Source organism: Pseudonaja textilis, chromosome 2, assembly GCF_049901715.1.
Source record: "Pseudonaja textilis isolate UNSWEBS1 chromosome 2, rPseTex1.2, whole genome shotgun sequence".
Lineage (NCBI taxonomy): Eukaryota > Metazoa > Chordata > Lepidosauria > Squamata > Elapidae > Pseudonaja > Pseudonaja textilis.
Window position 1 is genome coordinate 129,413,584 of NC_141991.1, and position 16,690 is coordinate 129,430,273.

The 16,690-nt window shown below is 38.8% G+C and overlaps 1 protein-coding gene and 1 long non-coding RNA gene across 5 annotated transcripts in view; one reads left to right on the forward strand and one right to left on the reverse strand.

Annotated features, from left to right (window-relative positions):
• The window catches only part of FAIM2 (Fas apoptotic inhibitory molecule 2), a 104,017-nt gene that overhangs the window by 72,746 nt on the left and 14,581 nt on the right, over positions 1–16,690 (forward strand). For all 4 annotated transcript variants that reach the window (XM_087925253.1, XM_087925255.1, XM_087925254.1 and 1 more), the window contains 6 exons: positions 5,451–5,551; positions 6,562–6,626; positions 7,192–7,245; positions 12,411–12,461; positions 13,611–13,650; positions 15,173–15,210. In XM_087925253.1, the coding sequence (XP_087781379.1) occupies positions 5,451–5,551; positions 6,562–6,626; positions 7,192–7,245; positions 12,411–12,461; positions 13,611–13,650; positions 15,173–15,210 (349 nt within the window). The remainder of the gene's footprint in view (positions 1–5,450; positions 5,552–6,561; positions 6,627–7,191; positions 7,246–12,410; positions 12,462–13,610; positions 13,651–15,172; positions 15,211–16,690) is intronic.
• Positions 11,596–16,690, reverse strand: part of LOC148127077 (uncharacterized) — a 29,859-nt gene continuing 24,764 nt past the window's right edge. Inside the window, exons 2-3 of the long non-coding RNA XR_015741908.1 lie at positions 12,195–12,299; positions 11,596–11,717 (exon numbers count right to left, since the gene is read on the reverse strand). This is a non-coding gene — a long non-coding RNA (uncharacterized LOC148127077). The remainder of the gene's footprint in view (positions 11,718–12,194; positions 12,300–16,690) is intronic.

Consider the following 16,690-nt stretch of genomic DNA (forward strand, 5'->3'; position numbering starts at 1 on the left):
GATGTCTATACATCCTAATGGATGGCCCTTTATTTGAAGGTTTCCTCTGTTTGGATATTTCAACCAGTTTCACGATAAGTAGAAAGGAAGGATCTTGTCATTGTCCATCAATACTCAGCATCTTAATAGAGCTGATGTTTTGCAGGTGTAATTTGGTTTAGATTAGTATTATTATTCTCTCTCTCTCTCTCTCTCTCTCTCTCTCTCTCTCTCTCTCTCTATATATATATATATATATATATATATATATATATATATATATATATACACACACACACACACACACACACACACACACACATACATACATACATAGTATTCAGCTTTGTTCGGGTATTTTCCCATACATACATATACATATATATACACAAAGCTGAATACCATACATGTAAGTACCCGCGAAAACTTAAGAAAACATATATATATGGCATTCAGCTTTGTTTGGGTATTTTCCCACGTCATTGTAGTTGTGCTTTTAAAGTTGTAGCAACGTTTCGGCAGAATCTCATCTGCCATCATCAGGCTTCTGTATTGAGTTCGTCTGTGAGTCAGACTTTTACAGTGGTTAACCTGCAACTGTAGAAAATAAGAGCTGGTTGCAAAGCACCTAAGTTGTGATCATATGACCATAGGGGTGTCTCTCTCTATGTGTGTGTGTGTATGTGTGTGTGTGTGTGTGTGTGTGAGAGAGAGAGAGAGAGAGAGAGAGAGAAAGAGAGAGACAGAGACAGAGACAGAGGGAGGGAGGGAGGGAGAGAGAGAGAGAGAGAGAGAGAGAGATGGTTGTAACTTTGAGGAAAGGTTGTAAGGCACTTTTTCTGAGGCCAATGTAACTTTGAATGGTTGTTAAAGAAATGGTTATAAGTCCTACAGTTTATTTCCGTGCCTTATGCACTCATCATATCATGTGGTTGCTTGCTTATCTGACTTCCATAGGGCTCCTCTTGATGGAGAAAGGATTTCCAGTTATAATCATTGAAATGTCACTTCTGAGACATAGTTGAAAGCAGAGACTTAAACAAGAAAGACACCTGGAGATCAGATAGCAAACAGCTCAATAAAATTATCAAGCATGAAGTGGCAATCAAACAGATGAAGCTTTTACTTGAAGGTATCAGGAATAGGAGTGAATATAAAATAGAGCATTGTAATACTACAGTGTTATTTGTAGTGCCTTACCAAAGTGCATTTTCTATAGGGGTAACTGTGTTGGCCTGCGGCAGCAAGAACATCGGAGAGTTATATTGCACCTTACAAAATTAGAGTTTCTTTATGGCAGAAGCTATGGTACATGATAGATTACATTACAATAAATGTTTGTTTGTCTTAAAAACTATTGGAAACAATGAAACCATTTCAGAATTTCATGCTTGATGTGGAAAAGAATGTAACTTTGACTTTGGGTTTTACAGATTAGATCGATAGATCTTTATAGAAATGACTTGCTCTTATTATTATGGAAAAACAAAAAGCTGTGATTGATGCTGATGCCCTATTTTATTGCAACAGAGAGAGTTGGAAGCCAATGCTTCTTTTTCTTTTCTTTTCCCTACCTTTCCTCACCTCCCTCTCCCCCTTTCCCCCCCCTTTCCCTGCTCTTTTATTTACTTTCGTATTTTGCATTTTATAATATTTTATAACCTAATTGAAAATGTTTGGAAAAAAATATTGAAAATTCTTGGTGGTGGTAGTAATGATAGGGATGTTAATCTCCAGTGCACTGCTTTTAGCTTCCTGGGCATCATCGGGCACTGGCAACACAATCATCCCTCCAATTTTATTGAGATGCGGTTCCTGAACCTGGATCCCTAACATTGAGCCCCAATATGGAAAGTTAATCGGTGGTTTTGCCAACCCCCTGCTGTGTTTTCTCTGCCTGATTTCTCAGAGTCCCTCTTTCTTCTTGACACAGAACTGTGGAAAAAGTTATGGTGGCAGCTTTTCCAATTAACAAATTGCATTAAAAGGCAATTTTTAAAAATGAGCTAGAGCTCACTCCCATGCACTGTGGCCAGATGGAATCCCTGCCAGATGCAAGTGGTTGTGGATAGTGATAAAAGAAGGTTGTTGCTTCCAAATTTATTTGCAGTCCCCCCTCCCACCCACATGGCATGGGTTCTTTTTGTGACATTTAATGCATATAAAAACCAACTCTCCCATCCACCCCGATAGCATTACAGGTAATCCTTGGGTTACAACCGGTCACTTAGCAGCTATTTGAAATTACGACAGACCCACCCCCAGGGCTATTTTTGTCTGAAACAGTATAGGGTTTCATGCCTGAGCAAGGGGTTGAACTAGTAGACTTCCAAAGTCCCTTCCAACTCTTCTCTTCTCTTCTCTTCTCTTCTCTTCTCTTCTCTTCTCTTCTCTTCTCTTCTCTTCTCTTCTCTTCTCTTCTCTTCTCTTCCATTCCATTCCATTCCATTCCATTCCATTCCATTCTTTACAAGCTAAGTTTGATGTTTCAATGGCTGCCCACCTCCTCGTGTTCATGTGATCACATTTTGGGTGGTTGGCAGTTGACCCTCATTTACAGCAATATCCTTCAGTCATGTGATTGTAATTTATAATGTCCATTGCAGGAAACCAGCGTTTCTAGCAAAAAACACCCATTGGTACATTGCCCATTTCATTGACACACATTCAATTTTGTAGGTAACTAAGATTGTTGGACGAGCAGGCACAAAAACAGTCAGGGAAGTGATTGAAGCCTGGGAAACAAGCCCCTTGTCAGTTAACAGGATTGCTGAATTATCACAAGCCTATCAAATATTTAGGAGGCGAGGGCTTGGCAGCACAGGGAAATGCCAGCCAATTGCCAGCCATCAACACATCAATCAGCCAATAGGAAGGCACCACGTAAACATGAACAACAGAACACCCTAAAGCATGTATTCCAGAAGAGAAATTCCCTGAAGGTGGGCTCCAGCATAAGTCCAAAAGCTCGGAAGAATACATCTCGATGATGGACCCAAATTCGATTTCGTACAATGGGTTTGCTTCATGATTGCCATGTTTGTTTAATGATTGTGGAGTTTGCTTAATGACTGCCACAAAAAAGGCCATAAATTTGGGTCTGACTTAACAACCATAATTTCAGCCTCAGTCACAGTCTTAAGACAAGGACTAGGTCTTTTTAGTATTTCAATAGATAGAATGTTAATGGAATGGTTGAAATAGTAAATATGATTTCTGTGATACCAGTCACATGACCTTGGCATGCAGTTCTTGCAGTTTCACATGTCACTGGAGTCTTAACAAATCATGAAGCTGTTGTTTTCTTGAGATATTCACATGATCCCAAGAGGACAATATCTACCCGGACTCTCCTTGCCTTGTGGCCTTTTGATCCTGCTTTGCACCTTCTGGGTCAGATTTTTCAGCAGAACTGGAACATGCAGTTTTCAAAGTCATTCCAGGTTCATCTTTGACATTCTTCTTTTTCATTAGATCTTTGACCTCTGATACTGTCGCCTGTGACATCTTTTAAAATTGCCCATCTAGGAGATGGGAACTTTCCATGCACTTCAGCCTCAAAAGTAAATTAAAGTTTGTTCTATTTCTTTTTCTCCCTTTTCGTATACCTTCATATGTCCAGGGTTCAAATGCATAGAACCCACATAGCCCAGAAGCAAGGTATAAAACAGGAAATCTCTCTTTAAAAAAATAAATCTAAAATGGACTTAATAGAATGGCATTTTTTTTTTAAAAAAACCTACACATCCTACTTAGACTTTAATTTTTAAAATGTGTGTTTATCTCTTTTAGAATTGTAAAATACTCTTATTTATACAGAGAGATGGTCAGTGTTGGTTCTTTTTCCTTGTATGACTTTATTATTTTCAAGGTATATTTTGGTTCTGTCCTGTTTCTGTCTCAGTTGGAAACTAGCTGTTCTTAAAAATTCAAACAATCATATACATACATGTGCCTGCATATTTTCATGTGCAAAATATATATCCCTGCACTTTCCTCTCACGTTTGCTACGTCATTTCACTAGTCCACTTGTGTTATACAGTTTTCTGTTAGGTAGGCATTTTATATAAATTTGTGGGAGTTGGAGATCTATGCTGCCACAACTGGAGGTGTTCAGAAACCCAAGTCAGATTCATCCAGCTCATCCTAACATTGGTATATTTTTTTCTCCCCTTCCCTATTCATTATGTTTATTAGGTGTTAGTACAGTATTGTGTGATATCCAATGTATAGGAACAAATAACAAAATAAAGTATCTCAAGATAGTTTCAGTTTTCTTTGTTTTATAAGGTTCCCCAATCAAAAGGTTACAACAGGTTACACAATAGGTTACAACAGATTAAAAAAATAAAAATTAATCACATGGATACCACTAACGATCAATTAAAGGCTAAAGGCTCAGTGGATCACAGTGATTTTTTGTTATCTTTGAATACCATAGGAATGTTGTACTATATGTTGATAATAAGTTAGAAACCGGCAGGGGGAATCACCATTTCTTCTCACAACTACTTTGACCCGCTGGGTTGGAGGCTTTGTTTGTTGTTCTTCCACATGAAGTGCAACAGTCCTGTGAGCTACAGAAGGGAAACACCATCGCAGCTTGCTAATTTACCGAATGGCTGGTGGGGACGACTTTCAGCCTAACTGCCCTGGGAGAAGAAATAAGTGTGAATATTCTAGAGTGGTGTTTCTCAAGCTAAACCACTTTAAGATGTGTGGATTTCAACTCCTAGAATTCCACAACTGGCATGGGAAACGATGGAATTCTGGGAGTTAAAGTCTACATATCTTCAAGTCGCCAAGGTTGAGAAACACTGCTCTAGAGTAATGATCTATCTCTGAAAGCCATTTCTGTTATAGATGGCTATTACTGGCATAGGAAAACAATGGCTGACTTGGTGTAGCGAATGAAGTGAGATGCAACTCACAAAAGTGTATGCCTTTGAATAAAATGTGTTAATGAGAAAAAGTATGCCCAGACTCCTCTTGATTTTTAGTACTGTGAATTAGCATAACTTTCCTCCAACAGTGTTTGAGCTCCATAGGGGCGAGGAAATATCTCCTCATAGAAGATGGACTACCATTACCTGCAAGCGATTTCAGAAGGAGAATGGAGTGTGGGTGGAAGGAGGGAAGTTTTAATCAAAGCTGTGTTATGTAGTGGATAGAATAGACATCCCAGAATGAATGTGACTGCTGAAACCAGCCAGAAGAGCTAACCAATCCATAACATAGACTTCTATACTTTTATGGTTCCTATGAAGGTTTAATTTGCCTCCAATATATTCTTTGATTAGTTCAGAAAAAAAATCTGATAATAGGTTAATTCAATTTAATTTAAATTAAACCTGAAACTTTGTGTAAAATAAATATTCAGACCATAAATTGCAGTAGGAAAGAGCACAGTCTCATCTTATACGACATACCCTTTCACTTAGACAAAATCTTTATTTTCCACCTGTTTCAGATTCCAGTCCTAACTATGGAAGTGGATATTCAGGGGAAACTGAGACCCTCACAACTTTCAGCTGGGACGACCAGAATGTGCGCAGGGTATTCATCAGGAAGGTAATGTCAAAGCAATTAAGACCAAACCAAACTCAATGCTTAATCAGTAGTGAGGAAGAATGGTAGGTTGCAAGAGGGTTAGTTCACTTTATGTAAGTCAGAAAGAAGCGTATGATCAAGAACAGGTGTTAGAACAAAGATAAAACATCAGATAGAATCAGAGGCTAAAGCAGATTCCAGAAAGTCTAGTCATGAAGAGGTGCTTCAGAAATAATAATTGGTTATTGAATGAAATCACAACTGTTAAAATTACACTCAAAACTTCAGCCTTCAGACCATCTAAAATTCCTTCCTCTTAGTTTTAAGATCTGGATCATCAGTTTCCTCCAATTTCTAGGACTTGAAGGTATTCAGCTAATTTTGGCAAACTCCTAGCCACATAAAGCTTTGAGCTTGGAATTGTGTCTTGAGTTAGACTCAGGAATGTTAGGCCTAGATTCAAGACATTTTAGGTTCAGTGACTGGCTGGGAGTTTCTGTCAGGTCCCAAGAATGGGGGCAACACAAGGAGTTCTTTCTGAGTAGTTTCTTTATTATTGTTAGCCTACAGATAAAAATCTTGACAGATTAAACCAATTATAGCTATAGAAGCACTCAGCAAACTGTTAGTTGCGGGGTTCATCTTTGCCCTCTTCCTGCCCATCAAACATTCAAAACTCCACTGTCCCTGAGAAAGAGCCCCTCCCTACCACGAATCTGGATTACATTTCACTATAGATTCACAACATATTCTCTACTGAGGACTCCTTCATCATCCATGGATCTTGTTCTCATCAACACATAAAACAGTGACCAACTCCTTTCTTCTAGTATTGATTACATGGCCCTTACGGAGATGGCTAGAACATGATCATGTAAGGAGATTACAGTATAACGTGTGAACTTCCCCCCCAAAAGAGTGAGTGGTAGAACTAGACTGATAGGGTCTGGCTTGCTTTTTAATTATTAGGTCTTCGGAATAATTGCTGAGCATTAACCAGGCTGATATTTATTCTGTTTCTTTGATATTAGGTTTATAGCATCCTTCTACTTCAGCTCCTTGTTACAGTCAGCATTGTGGCTATCTTCACTTTCTGGTAAGTCTCTGTCCTAGTAACCCTGCCTAGCAACGCATCCTTTGCTGCTGCTTTTCTTTTCTGGTCTGTTATTATTATTTTTCCTATTGATGTTACTCCTCCCATGTTCTCGTGCTTCACATTTGTAAAATGAGGAATTAAACATGCAGAATTTTCTGATAAATGTTATGCCCCCATCATACATCTATACTGCATGACTCAATTATGTTTTAGTTTAGTGCATATTTGAATCATTAAGGAAGGCCACTTAGAAATATTCAGATCATAGCATCCCTTAAGGGAGGTATTTTTAATCGAGCACTAAAATCCAAATTTGTCTTGATACTTTCATAAATCAAACATAGTGAGTGTTCTATTTTGTTTTCTATGTTAGCCATAATTAGCATCAATCAAGATTTATTGTTCCCAGCATGGCAGGCAAGAAGGCAGGCAGGCAAGCAAGGTTTATTATTATAAAAGCATTCTTAGAAGGATGATTAGGTCAGTATTAAAATTCTTTAATCAAGGGTTGTAGTGCTCCACATTTTGCTCTCGTTATTCTAATCTCTTGCGTTTATTATTGCAGTAAACCAGTTCAAGGATATATCCAAGCAAATCCAGCCTGGTACTGGGCTTCCTAGTAAGTACAGATTTGATCTCAGAGATTATTTGTATGTCAGCCATCAAAGTTAACACCGCACCTTATAGGATAAGAAAAAACAAAAGCAAAAACAAACAAACGTTACTTGCAAAATTATCCTGTAGCTTCAATTCATTTTGTTTTTTCAAGGATAAGGTGATGTGGATTAGCCAACTAGGATCAAAGTGTAAATATGGTGTTAGCCAATTATATTTATTTATTGTTCTGTTTGTTTCAGGGGGGTTAGGTCTGGTCACCATATATATATAGGTAGTCCTCAACTTACAACCACAATTGAGCCCAAAGTTTATGTTGCTAAGTGAGAAATTTGTTAAGTGAATTTTGCCCCATTTTATGACTTTTCTTGCCTCAGTTGTTATGTGAATCACTGCAGTGGATACACTAGTGACCCAGTTGTTAAGTAAATCTGGCTTCCCCATTGACTGCTTGACAGAAGGTCACAAAAGGGAATCACATGACCTTGGAACACAGCAATGGTCATAAATATGAACCAGTTGCCAAGCATCTGAATCTTGATCACACGATCAACTGCCCTATGGCCATTTTTTCACAGTTACGACTGTCATAACTGTGAAAAACGGTCATAGGTCACTTTTTTCATTGCCGTTGTAACTTCTGTCATTAAGCAAACTGTTGTAAGTCGAGGACCACCAGTATTCTTTTATTTTACCCGCAGTCATCCATACTCAGTGCTTAAAATAGGGGAGGAAAAAGGAGAAAAGGAAATGGGCACATCTCCCTCTTTGCTTTTGCTATTCCTTGTTTTTCTGCAGATTCTTTTTTAACACAACAAGACAAAAGGACAAAAAAAACATAATTTCAGAGGATAAATCTTGCATTGTTCATTATGCCCGCCCCCCCCACATCTTTCTTTTGTGCATACTTTTTGTTTCTAGGATTCTCTAGGGAAACGAAGAGGATCCTGGCCCATCCATATACCTGCCTTCTGTAATTAGAGGCCTAGGAAATTTCAGAGCTGCACCTATCCAATTGACAGGGCCTTTTTCAGGAGCTGGAGAAGTGGACAAGCAAACCAATAGCTAAAAACGAACACTGGGGCAAAATTTTGGCCCATATTCGTGGGCTCAATTTAAGCAATAACAAGAGGACGTTAAGAAAGGATAATTTTATTTAAGCAAAGTGCGTACCTACTACCTCCACTCTTTGATGCTGTCATTAAATGATTCAAAATATTCATGCAAGTTGGGAAATCTGGGCCCTCTCAACTGCAGCTACTACCATTTCCAATCTATGTGAAAGAGGGATGCTGGGAATTGTTGTTCAGCAACATCTTCACTGCTTACTTGACCTTTCCTCAGATATGAAAGGGATTTGAAGAACTTGTACAGACAGCAAGTACAGCTTTCATCAGACCAGCTCATATGGAACAACCAGTTCTTGAGAAGTTTTTCTTCCTAATTTGGAGGTCAAAACCCTCATATTGGTCTGCTCTGCGTAAACTGGTCTTGCAGATCCATCTCCATAGACAGGTGTTCCTCTACACTCATTGCAAATTTAGATGCTAAAGGACGATAGCTTTGTAAAAAAAAAAAAAGCAAACTCAGAGATATGATAGGAAGGTGTAAGCTTTGCAGTATGAAAGAATCTTAAAAGGAAAGATCTAAGATCAGTCATAAATGAGCACACCGAGGAAAGAAAAGTGGGAGAGAAGAACTGAATGGCTCACTCTGGAAGAGGACATGTTTTGTTTGGCTGCAAATCTCCACCATTTAATGTCAGTTCGGGTATTTTGGCTTTCAGTGGAAATAGTCCCTATGATAACCCAGGAATTCCAGAATCTCACGGGCAAGGCATTTCACCCGGACCCTGATCGAAACTAGGCTCTGTGTGCAAACTTAGCATGCCAATAATTTTGGGATGGTGGGCTCTTTGACAGCTTTGAAACTCTGGCAGGTAGCCAGAATGGCTACAGTTCAGCTGCAGCCACATGCTCATTTGGCGTATTCAATTGCCAATCATCAAAGTGAAATCAAAGTTAGGGAAATGAAATGATCGGAATGAGTAAGAGGCATGCAAAAGGGTAGAGAAAGTCCATTCCAGCAGGCAAAAGCTATGCAAGCCATGAATCCATTATCAAGGTCCAATAGTAGCAATAGAAGACGGATACTTTTTTTTTTAAGTATGAATAGTGGCCTTGAAGAGAGAATTTAGGCAGGTAAGCATCTTTATATCTATATGCAAAGACTTATTTCTTTGGTGCTTTTAAAATCCTGCCTTTATTACTTTATTGCAAGATGGCAAACATACCTAATATGCCCTCCTCCTACTATTTTTTCCACAACAATCACCCTTACGACAGCCACTTGTCTGGACAGCCACCTGTCTCAAATTGTCTAGGGTCTCCTGCTTGAGCAGGGGGCTGGACTAGAAGATCTCTAATGTCCCTTCCAGCTCTGTTGTCTGACTGAAACCCTGTGAGGTGGGGTAGGCAGAGAGAGAGAGGGGGGGGGAGGGAAAGACTGCTCACAGTCGCCGAGTCAGCTTTCATGCCAAAGGCAGGACTCGAATTCAGAGCTCTCCTGATTTCTAAGACCTTCACCACTATACCCAATTGAGGTTTTCTCTCCACTTTCCAAGACCCAATCATATTTCATTCTTCTCTGGATAAGTGTTGGGGTTAGGGTGAGGGAGTCAATTAAACACTCAAGAGAAGTACATGGTGGGATGGCATAGAACACTAAAAACCTAGGTTACTGGATGCAAAAGAAAAAAAAATACAGCAAGACTAGCTTGCGTGACAAGAGGCTTGCTGAATTTTTGTGTCCTGCATAACTATTTAAGGTGCAGTACTTTTGTCCTCTTCACCGAGTGCCAACTTTTCATAATTGCATTGCTTCTTCAATCTAATGGCATACCACCTGACTATTGCAAATGTAACCTGAAACTTGCCTTCATATTAACAAGCCGATTTCTTCTTTACCAAGCAGATGTTGACTGTCTGGGGAGCAGTTTAAGGTTACATTCTATTAAACTTTATCTCGTGGAAAAATACTGGTGGAATGCTTAGGGAGCAAGAGTTAGCCTTAACCTCCCATTCTCTTTTGAATCAGAAGCCTTGAGTCCTTAATAAATCTCCTTTGCATTCCGCTAGTTGGCTACAGTGCATAGATGACCTGTTAGAATTGAATTGGAGGTCAGACATATCTAGTTTCCACCTTGAGATGGGGTCTGGATTTCCACATAAAACTTAAAGGACTTGGAAAATGTATGCCACATTAGCCATCTGGTGGAAGGCTAATTTTCTTTAGATCGATAATATCTTTGTACGTAGAGAAATATAAATATAGAGAAATAAAGATACATACTGCAGATGATAGATGATAGGCAGACAGACAGATAGAGTAGGCAAGCAGGCAGGCAGATATATAGTTAGATGATACACAGAGTGATGATAGATAGATAGATAGATGATAGATAGATAGATGGATGGATGGATGGATGGATGGATAAATAAATAGATAGATAGATCGAGCTTTTCAACTCATGAAAACAGCCATATCTTTTGTCTGCCTTGTGCAGCTGCTCTGGAAGCCGATCCTGGCTATTTATGTTATGTTGAATATAGAGCCTCACAGCTGTGTGGTCACATGTGTGGGAGATACTGGGAACAGCTTCCCAAAGCACTGCTAAATTGCTAAATTGTTCTACATTTGAAAATTCTGCTTTGGCAGGTTCCAAAGTATTTCTTTCCAAAGAATTGTGCTGCCCTAATATCCAAGTATTGTGGAAGAATGCTGATCAAAATTGCAGGACTGGCTTGGAGTGCATAAACTAGAATAAAAGGAACATTGTTATTTTCTCCTCTACTATCACACAAGGATCAGACTTTGCACAGGATGTATTTTCAGACCTGCTCTTCAAATGTCTATCTTCATTACTATAGAAAAAGTACCATAATGTTCACAGCAGTAGAAGACAACATTGTAATAAAAGGCAACATATGGATGTTGGGAAGGGCTTGTATAATTTGAGACACAGAAAGATACTGCTTCCTTCCTCCTTCATAGAATTTGTATCAGGACTGCAACTGGGCTAGGTGAACAAAACATCTGATTTGGTAGAAAGCCATTGTTGGATAAGAAGCTGAAAGCCTCTGCTTACTTAATTTTATGAGAGAAAGCACAGAGAAGTGTTTAAGGACAATGTTAGGGAGTGGGGAACGTCTTGATCTTGGTGACATTACCCTATTTATGAGCCTTCTCCCTTTTTTGTATCTACATTTTTCAACTTGGAATCTGTTTTATTGTGTTTTGTTCTACCAGTCACAGTAGGTTGTGGTAAAAATGTTATAATTTATACTTGCCTTTTAGTGTAGAAGAAATCATTCATCATTTTAGCCATTGTCTATCCAGTGCAGGATGAATGCCTCTTCCACACGTTTCCAACCAATACAGTCCTGAGAGAGGGGCCGTTTTTGAGATTGTATTGCCCTGTGGAAGAAATAGACCATAATCTGCCATGCTGGTCCAATGCAGGTTGGCAGATATGATTGGTGTTAGTCTGGGGTAGGGGTAAGCCACCTGCGGCTCTGGAGCCACATGTGGCTCTTTCATCCCTCTGTTGCGGCTCCATTTCTCAAAATACGTGTCACAACTGCCAATGTGCGATACCCACCACCTGCAATTTATTGAGCTTTTCGACCCCTGGTAGGTCAACCATGGATAAATCCAAGAAAAGAAAAGTTTCAGAAGAAAACAGAATCTTTAATTCAACTATACATGCAAGTTTTGTGGCCACTCAGGAAATAGTCAGGCATGGGAAGAGTTTTGTTTGTTTTTTCTTTTCTACGGGAAACAGGTCCAAATGGCTCTTTGAGTGTTTAAGGTTGCTGACCCCTGGTCTGGGGTATCCATCATGGCCTGTTCACCTTGAGAGACCTTCTGGACATAGACATAGTCCACACTTACCCACACAAGCCCCTTTGCCTCATCAAGGCCCTGATCATACAAGAAGTTATTATGTCTGGTATTTATATAGTGCTTTTTCTTCAGAATTTGTTAACCAATGATGATCTAAGATAGAAAAAAAGAAAAATACTTAAAGTTCAGAGCAACAGCAGGCAGGATTCTCTCTCCTCATGTTGGTTCATTCTTTCTCTCTCTCTCTCTCTTTTCTCCTCCTAGTGCTGTATTCTTTATCACCTATTTGATCCTTGCCTGCTGCTCTGGACCAAGGTAAAATTACACAAGGGGTTGGGACCATTTGTGGTGGGTTAATTCTGTTTGGGGAAGAGACCAATGGTGGAAGAGTGGATATTCTAACATGCCTTTCAGCTAGTCTTCTTGGCCGGTCTAAAGAACCAAATATGGCCACCAATTTTTTATGGATTTGCTTCCTTCTGGGGATTATTAACCATAGACTCAGTCATCTGCCTTTGGGGTTGGGGGCTTGGGAGGGGGTTGAATCAGAAACATTCCATTGGTTTATCCCAAATCCACAGAGCAGCAGTTGAATGCATCCAATGCATAGTTAGCCACCAGCCATCAATGCTCTTTTCGAAATGCACATTGTATCCATTCATGTCCAGTGAAGAAATGCTCCCATCTTTTTAATTATTAAAACATTTAACTAAGTCATTACTTTTTTCTGTGATAAAATTCTCAATTCTGTATGGTTCATACTCCGGAGTTTGTTCTAATACCTACAGAGAAATACTCTGCGAGAAGGAAAAGGGTATGAAAAAAGAAAAATCCTGGAGAGAAGAAAAAAAGCAAAACAGCCATAATGAACATGACTAGCTCAGATTCTATCTTTCAGTTGCATCAAAAGGCATCTCCTATATTCTAGTGGCATTTTATGATGGGGGAAGTTGTTGACTGTATATGTCTACTGTTTATTACATGTATTATATGTTATACATCGGCTTAGAGAGGAAAGGAAAAGTTCTCATTCACCTGGTTACTTTGCTTGAAAGGACTGATGTATCTCAATGCGGTCATATCTTGGCTAATACTTGATCCAAATTAGGCTGGCTAGCTATTCAATCTGTTCTAGCTGCCTCTTTAATAGCTGCCCAGCTCCATGATCCACAGCCCTTAGAAGGCGAAAGGAGAGTTAATTTTCATGCCATAAAAATGTTTCACTCAGTAGCTCCTGTACTTTTAGGCTTAGCCATAATTCAAATGAAGCCGGTGCCTTGATATCAGGCCCTTTTGTGCAACCAGAATTCTTGGAAACTTGTACATGCTGTGGCCTGATTGCCTTAATTGCTCTGTTGTTCTTTAATGATCTTATTATGCAAGTTAATGATGTACAACTTTCTTTTCACCATGATGCACTTTGGATAACCTGGTTCACTTGGCTCCCTTTCATTTAATTCACAGGAGGTATTTCCCATGGAACCTGATCCTCCTCAGCATCTTTGTAAGTAGCCTAGTATTCAGTGCTAGAACGGTTGCTTGGCCCTAGGGAACTTTTATAGCACACTTCCCCCAATTTAATCTGTAAATTTAAAAGGCAAAAAGGTTTATCACTCATCTATTTCCAACCACAAGTAATTATGGCATGCACTATCGGTGGCATGCATCCAGTAGATCAATAAGGGATAGATTGTCAACTCCTAAAGATTCCGGCTCCTCATTGGTGCAGTAAATAAACCAAGCACATCAATCAATTAACATGAATAGTAGGAGTTTCAGCCTATGAACCTGGCCTGTAGGTAGCTGTTCAGTCTGAATAGTCTGTGTAACACCTTCATTAACTTGCACAATTATCTAGTGAATCACAACTCATGGCTCAACACAATTCAACACGATTGCTTCTTAGAAGGACTCCTTCTTTGCCTAAACCCTCACTTATTCTCTTCCTTATTTTTCTACCATGAGATAATCCATAAAACGGTTGGATGGTTATGGAATGGTCAAACAAATGGCAACTTCAAATCTCAACAAACAAATGCTCTGTCTTACATATTGGCAAAAAAATCCCAGAAAATAAAATACAAGCTGAATGGACATGACCTTGTAGATAACCCCCACTCTGTCAAGGACCTTGGAGTACTCATCTCTAATGATCTAAGTGCTAGAGCTCACTGTAACAACATAGCCAAAAAGGCATTAAGAGTTGTTAACCTAATCCTGCATAGCTTTTTCTCCACTAATATTGTATTACTAACTAGAGCATACAAAACATTTGTTAGACCAATTCTTGAATACAGCTCATCTGTCTGGAACCTGCATTGCATATACGACATTAACACAATCAAGAGATTCCAGAGATATTTCACGAGAAGAGTCCTCCACTCCTCTACTTGTAACAGAATACCTTATGCCACCAGACTTGAAATTTTAGCTTAGACAACTTAGAACTACGCCGCCTTAGGTCTGACCTAAGTGTAGTACATAAAATTATCTATTGCAATGTCCTACCCACCAATGACTATTTCAACTTTAATTACAACAATACACGAGCGCACAATTGATACAAACTCAAGGTAAATTGCACCAAACTCGATTGCAGGAAATACAACTTCAGCAACAGAGTGGTCAATGCCTGGAATACTCTACCTGACTCTGTGGTTTCTTCCACTAACTGCAACCACTTTAACCTTAGACTGTATATTGCTCACCCCATTCCTAAGAGGTCTTTAAGGGAGGTGCATAAGCGCACCAACATGCCTACCGTCCCTACCTTAGTGTCTTCTTTTATTCGTATCCATTTCATTTATCAATAATCATATTTATACCTATATCTGTTATCTGATACGTGCTCAACAAAATTAATAAATAAAATAAATAAAATATGGTAGACTATAGAATGTGGTCTTTCAGCTCAGTTGTCTTGGACAGCCTCAAAGAATGATATCCTTAAACAGCTTTACATCTTTTTTCCTTCTTAGCCTCCAGCCTTTGCTTTTGCAGTAACTAAAGATTTTTATTTTTTATAGACTCTGTCCATGGCTTACCTGACAGGAATGATCTCCAGGTAAATGCCCATACTAGGTATCTGAATAACATGCTGTGTATTTGTGTGTGTGTGTGTGTGTGTCTGCATGATTATATTTTTTTCCCTGGCATTCTGCATTTTTCTGCAATCATTACTTCTGAAAATCTATATCAAGTATATAATTTGATTTCAATTTCTAGGCTTTCCAAGTTTCCATTATTCTCCAGTTCTCCAATTGTAGCTCAATAGCCAATAATCAGTTGCTTATAATTACCCAACTTTTTCCAAGAGAGTTGGGCACTATACTATACTATACTATATTGTTATTCAGGATACCATGTATAAGTGCTATGAGCTTAGAGCTCAAAGCATTGTTAGAAACCCCACGCACCCGCTTCACAGTCTGTTTCTGTTGCTCCCCTCTGGGAGGAGGTTTCGAAGTATTTATAGTGGGACTACCAGATTCTGTAACAGCTTTGTTTCCCTATGCCATCCATCTGGTAAACTCACAAGATTCGTTTTTCTCACCATGTACATGTATACATCTAAACTAGACTGTATTGTTTCTTTGAGACACATAATATGAGGGTATATACATAATTTTGTATTTATTTATTTATTTTGTCATGTTCATGTAGTGTATATTGGAGGTAGTGACCCTTTGAGAGCTGCATGCAATGAAATTTCATTTTAATGTATGCTGATCAGTGTACACTCAAAGTGACAATAAAGTTATTATTCTATTCTATTATTCTAACTGCTGTACAGTAGCTCTAATTCTGCCCAGAAATGAAAAGATTGAAGTGGGGAGAGGGGGAAGATGCTGGAAAGAATCTTCTTTTTCAGTCTGTCTCTGGTTTGGATCTTTTATAATCCTCCTTTTGTTTCTGCTGTAACAATCCCATGTAGAACAACATGATGGATTTCCATTGTTCAGTATTTATCAAAGGCGAACCAATAGCATAGGGAGAGCAAATGTGAAGAGCAGATAAACAAAGCTGTCACTCAAGCATCCTGGACAACTGACCAGGGCAATAACCATTACCTTTCCCCTACTGTTCAGCAAGATTTTGCAAAAGAATACAAAAGCTAATATAAATTGGGACACTCAAAATACTGAGCGTATTTTTCTAAGGGCAAATTCTATTAAAGTTCTAGGTCTAAGAACTTTGAATATAATATACTGATGGAACAGTGGGAAAAATATGTTTTAAATTAAATTTTAAATATGTAAAAATTGTTAAAAATTTAAAGAGATTTGTTACAAAATGACACACCCTTGGTATATGACTGCAGAAAAATGGTCTTAGAATGTTTCAAAGTGCTGATAAAACACAATATTTGTAGGTTAGGGTTAAACTGTGGCGTCCTTGGTGCTCTCTGAGCTTGGTGGTTTTCTTGCAGATGTTTCATTAGCAATAGGCAACTTCATCGTGATGTTAACTAGTTTGGTAATGAAGGTTTCCACAAGAAAGCCACCAAGCTCAGAGAGCATCTAGGATCCTACTGCATAAAGATA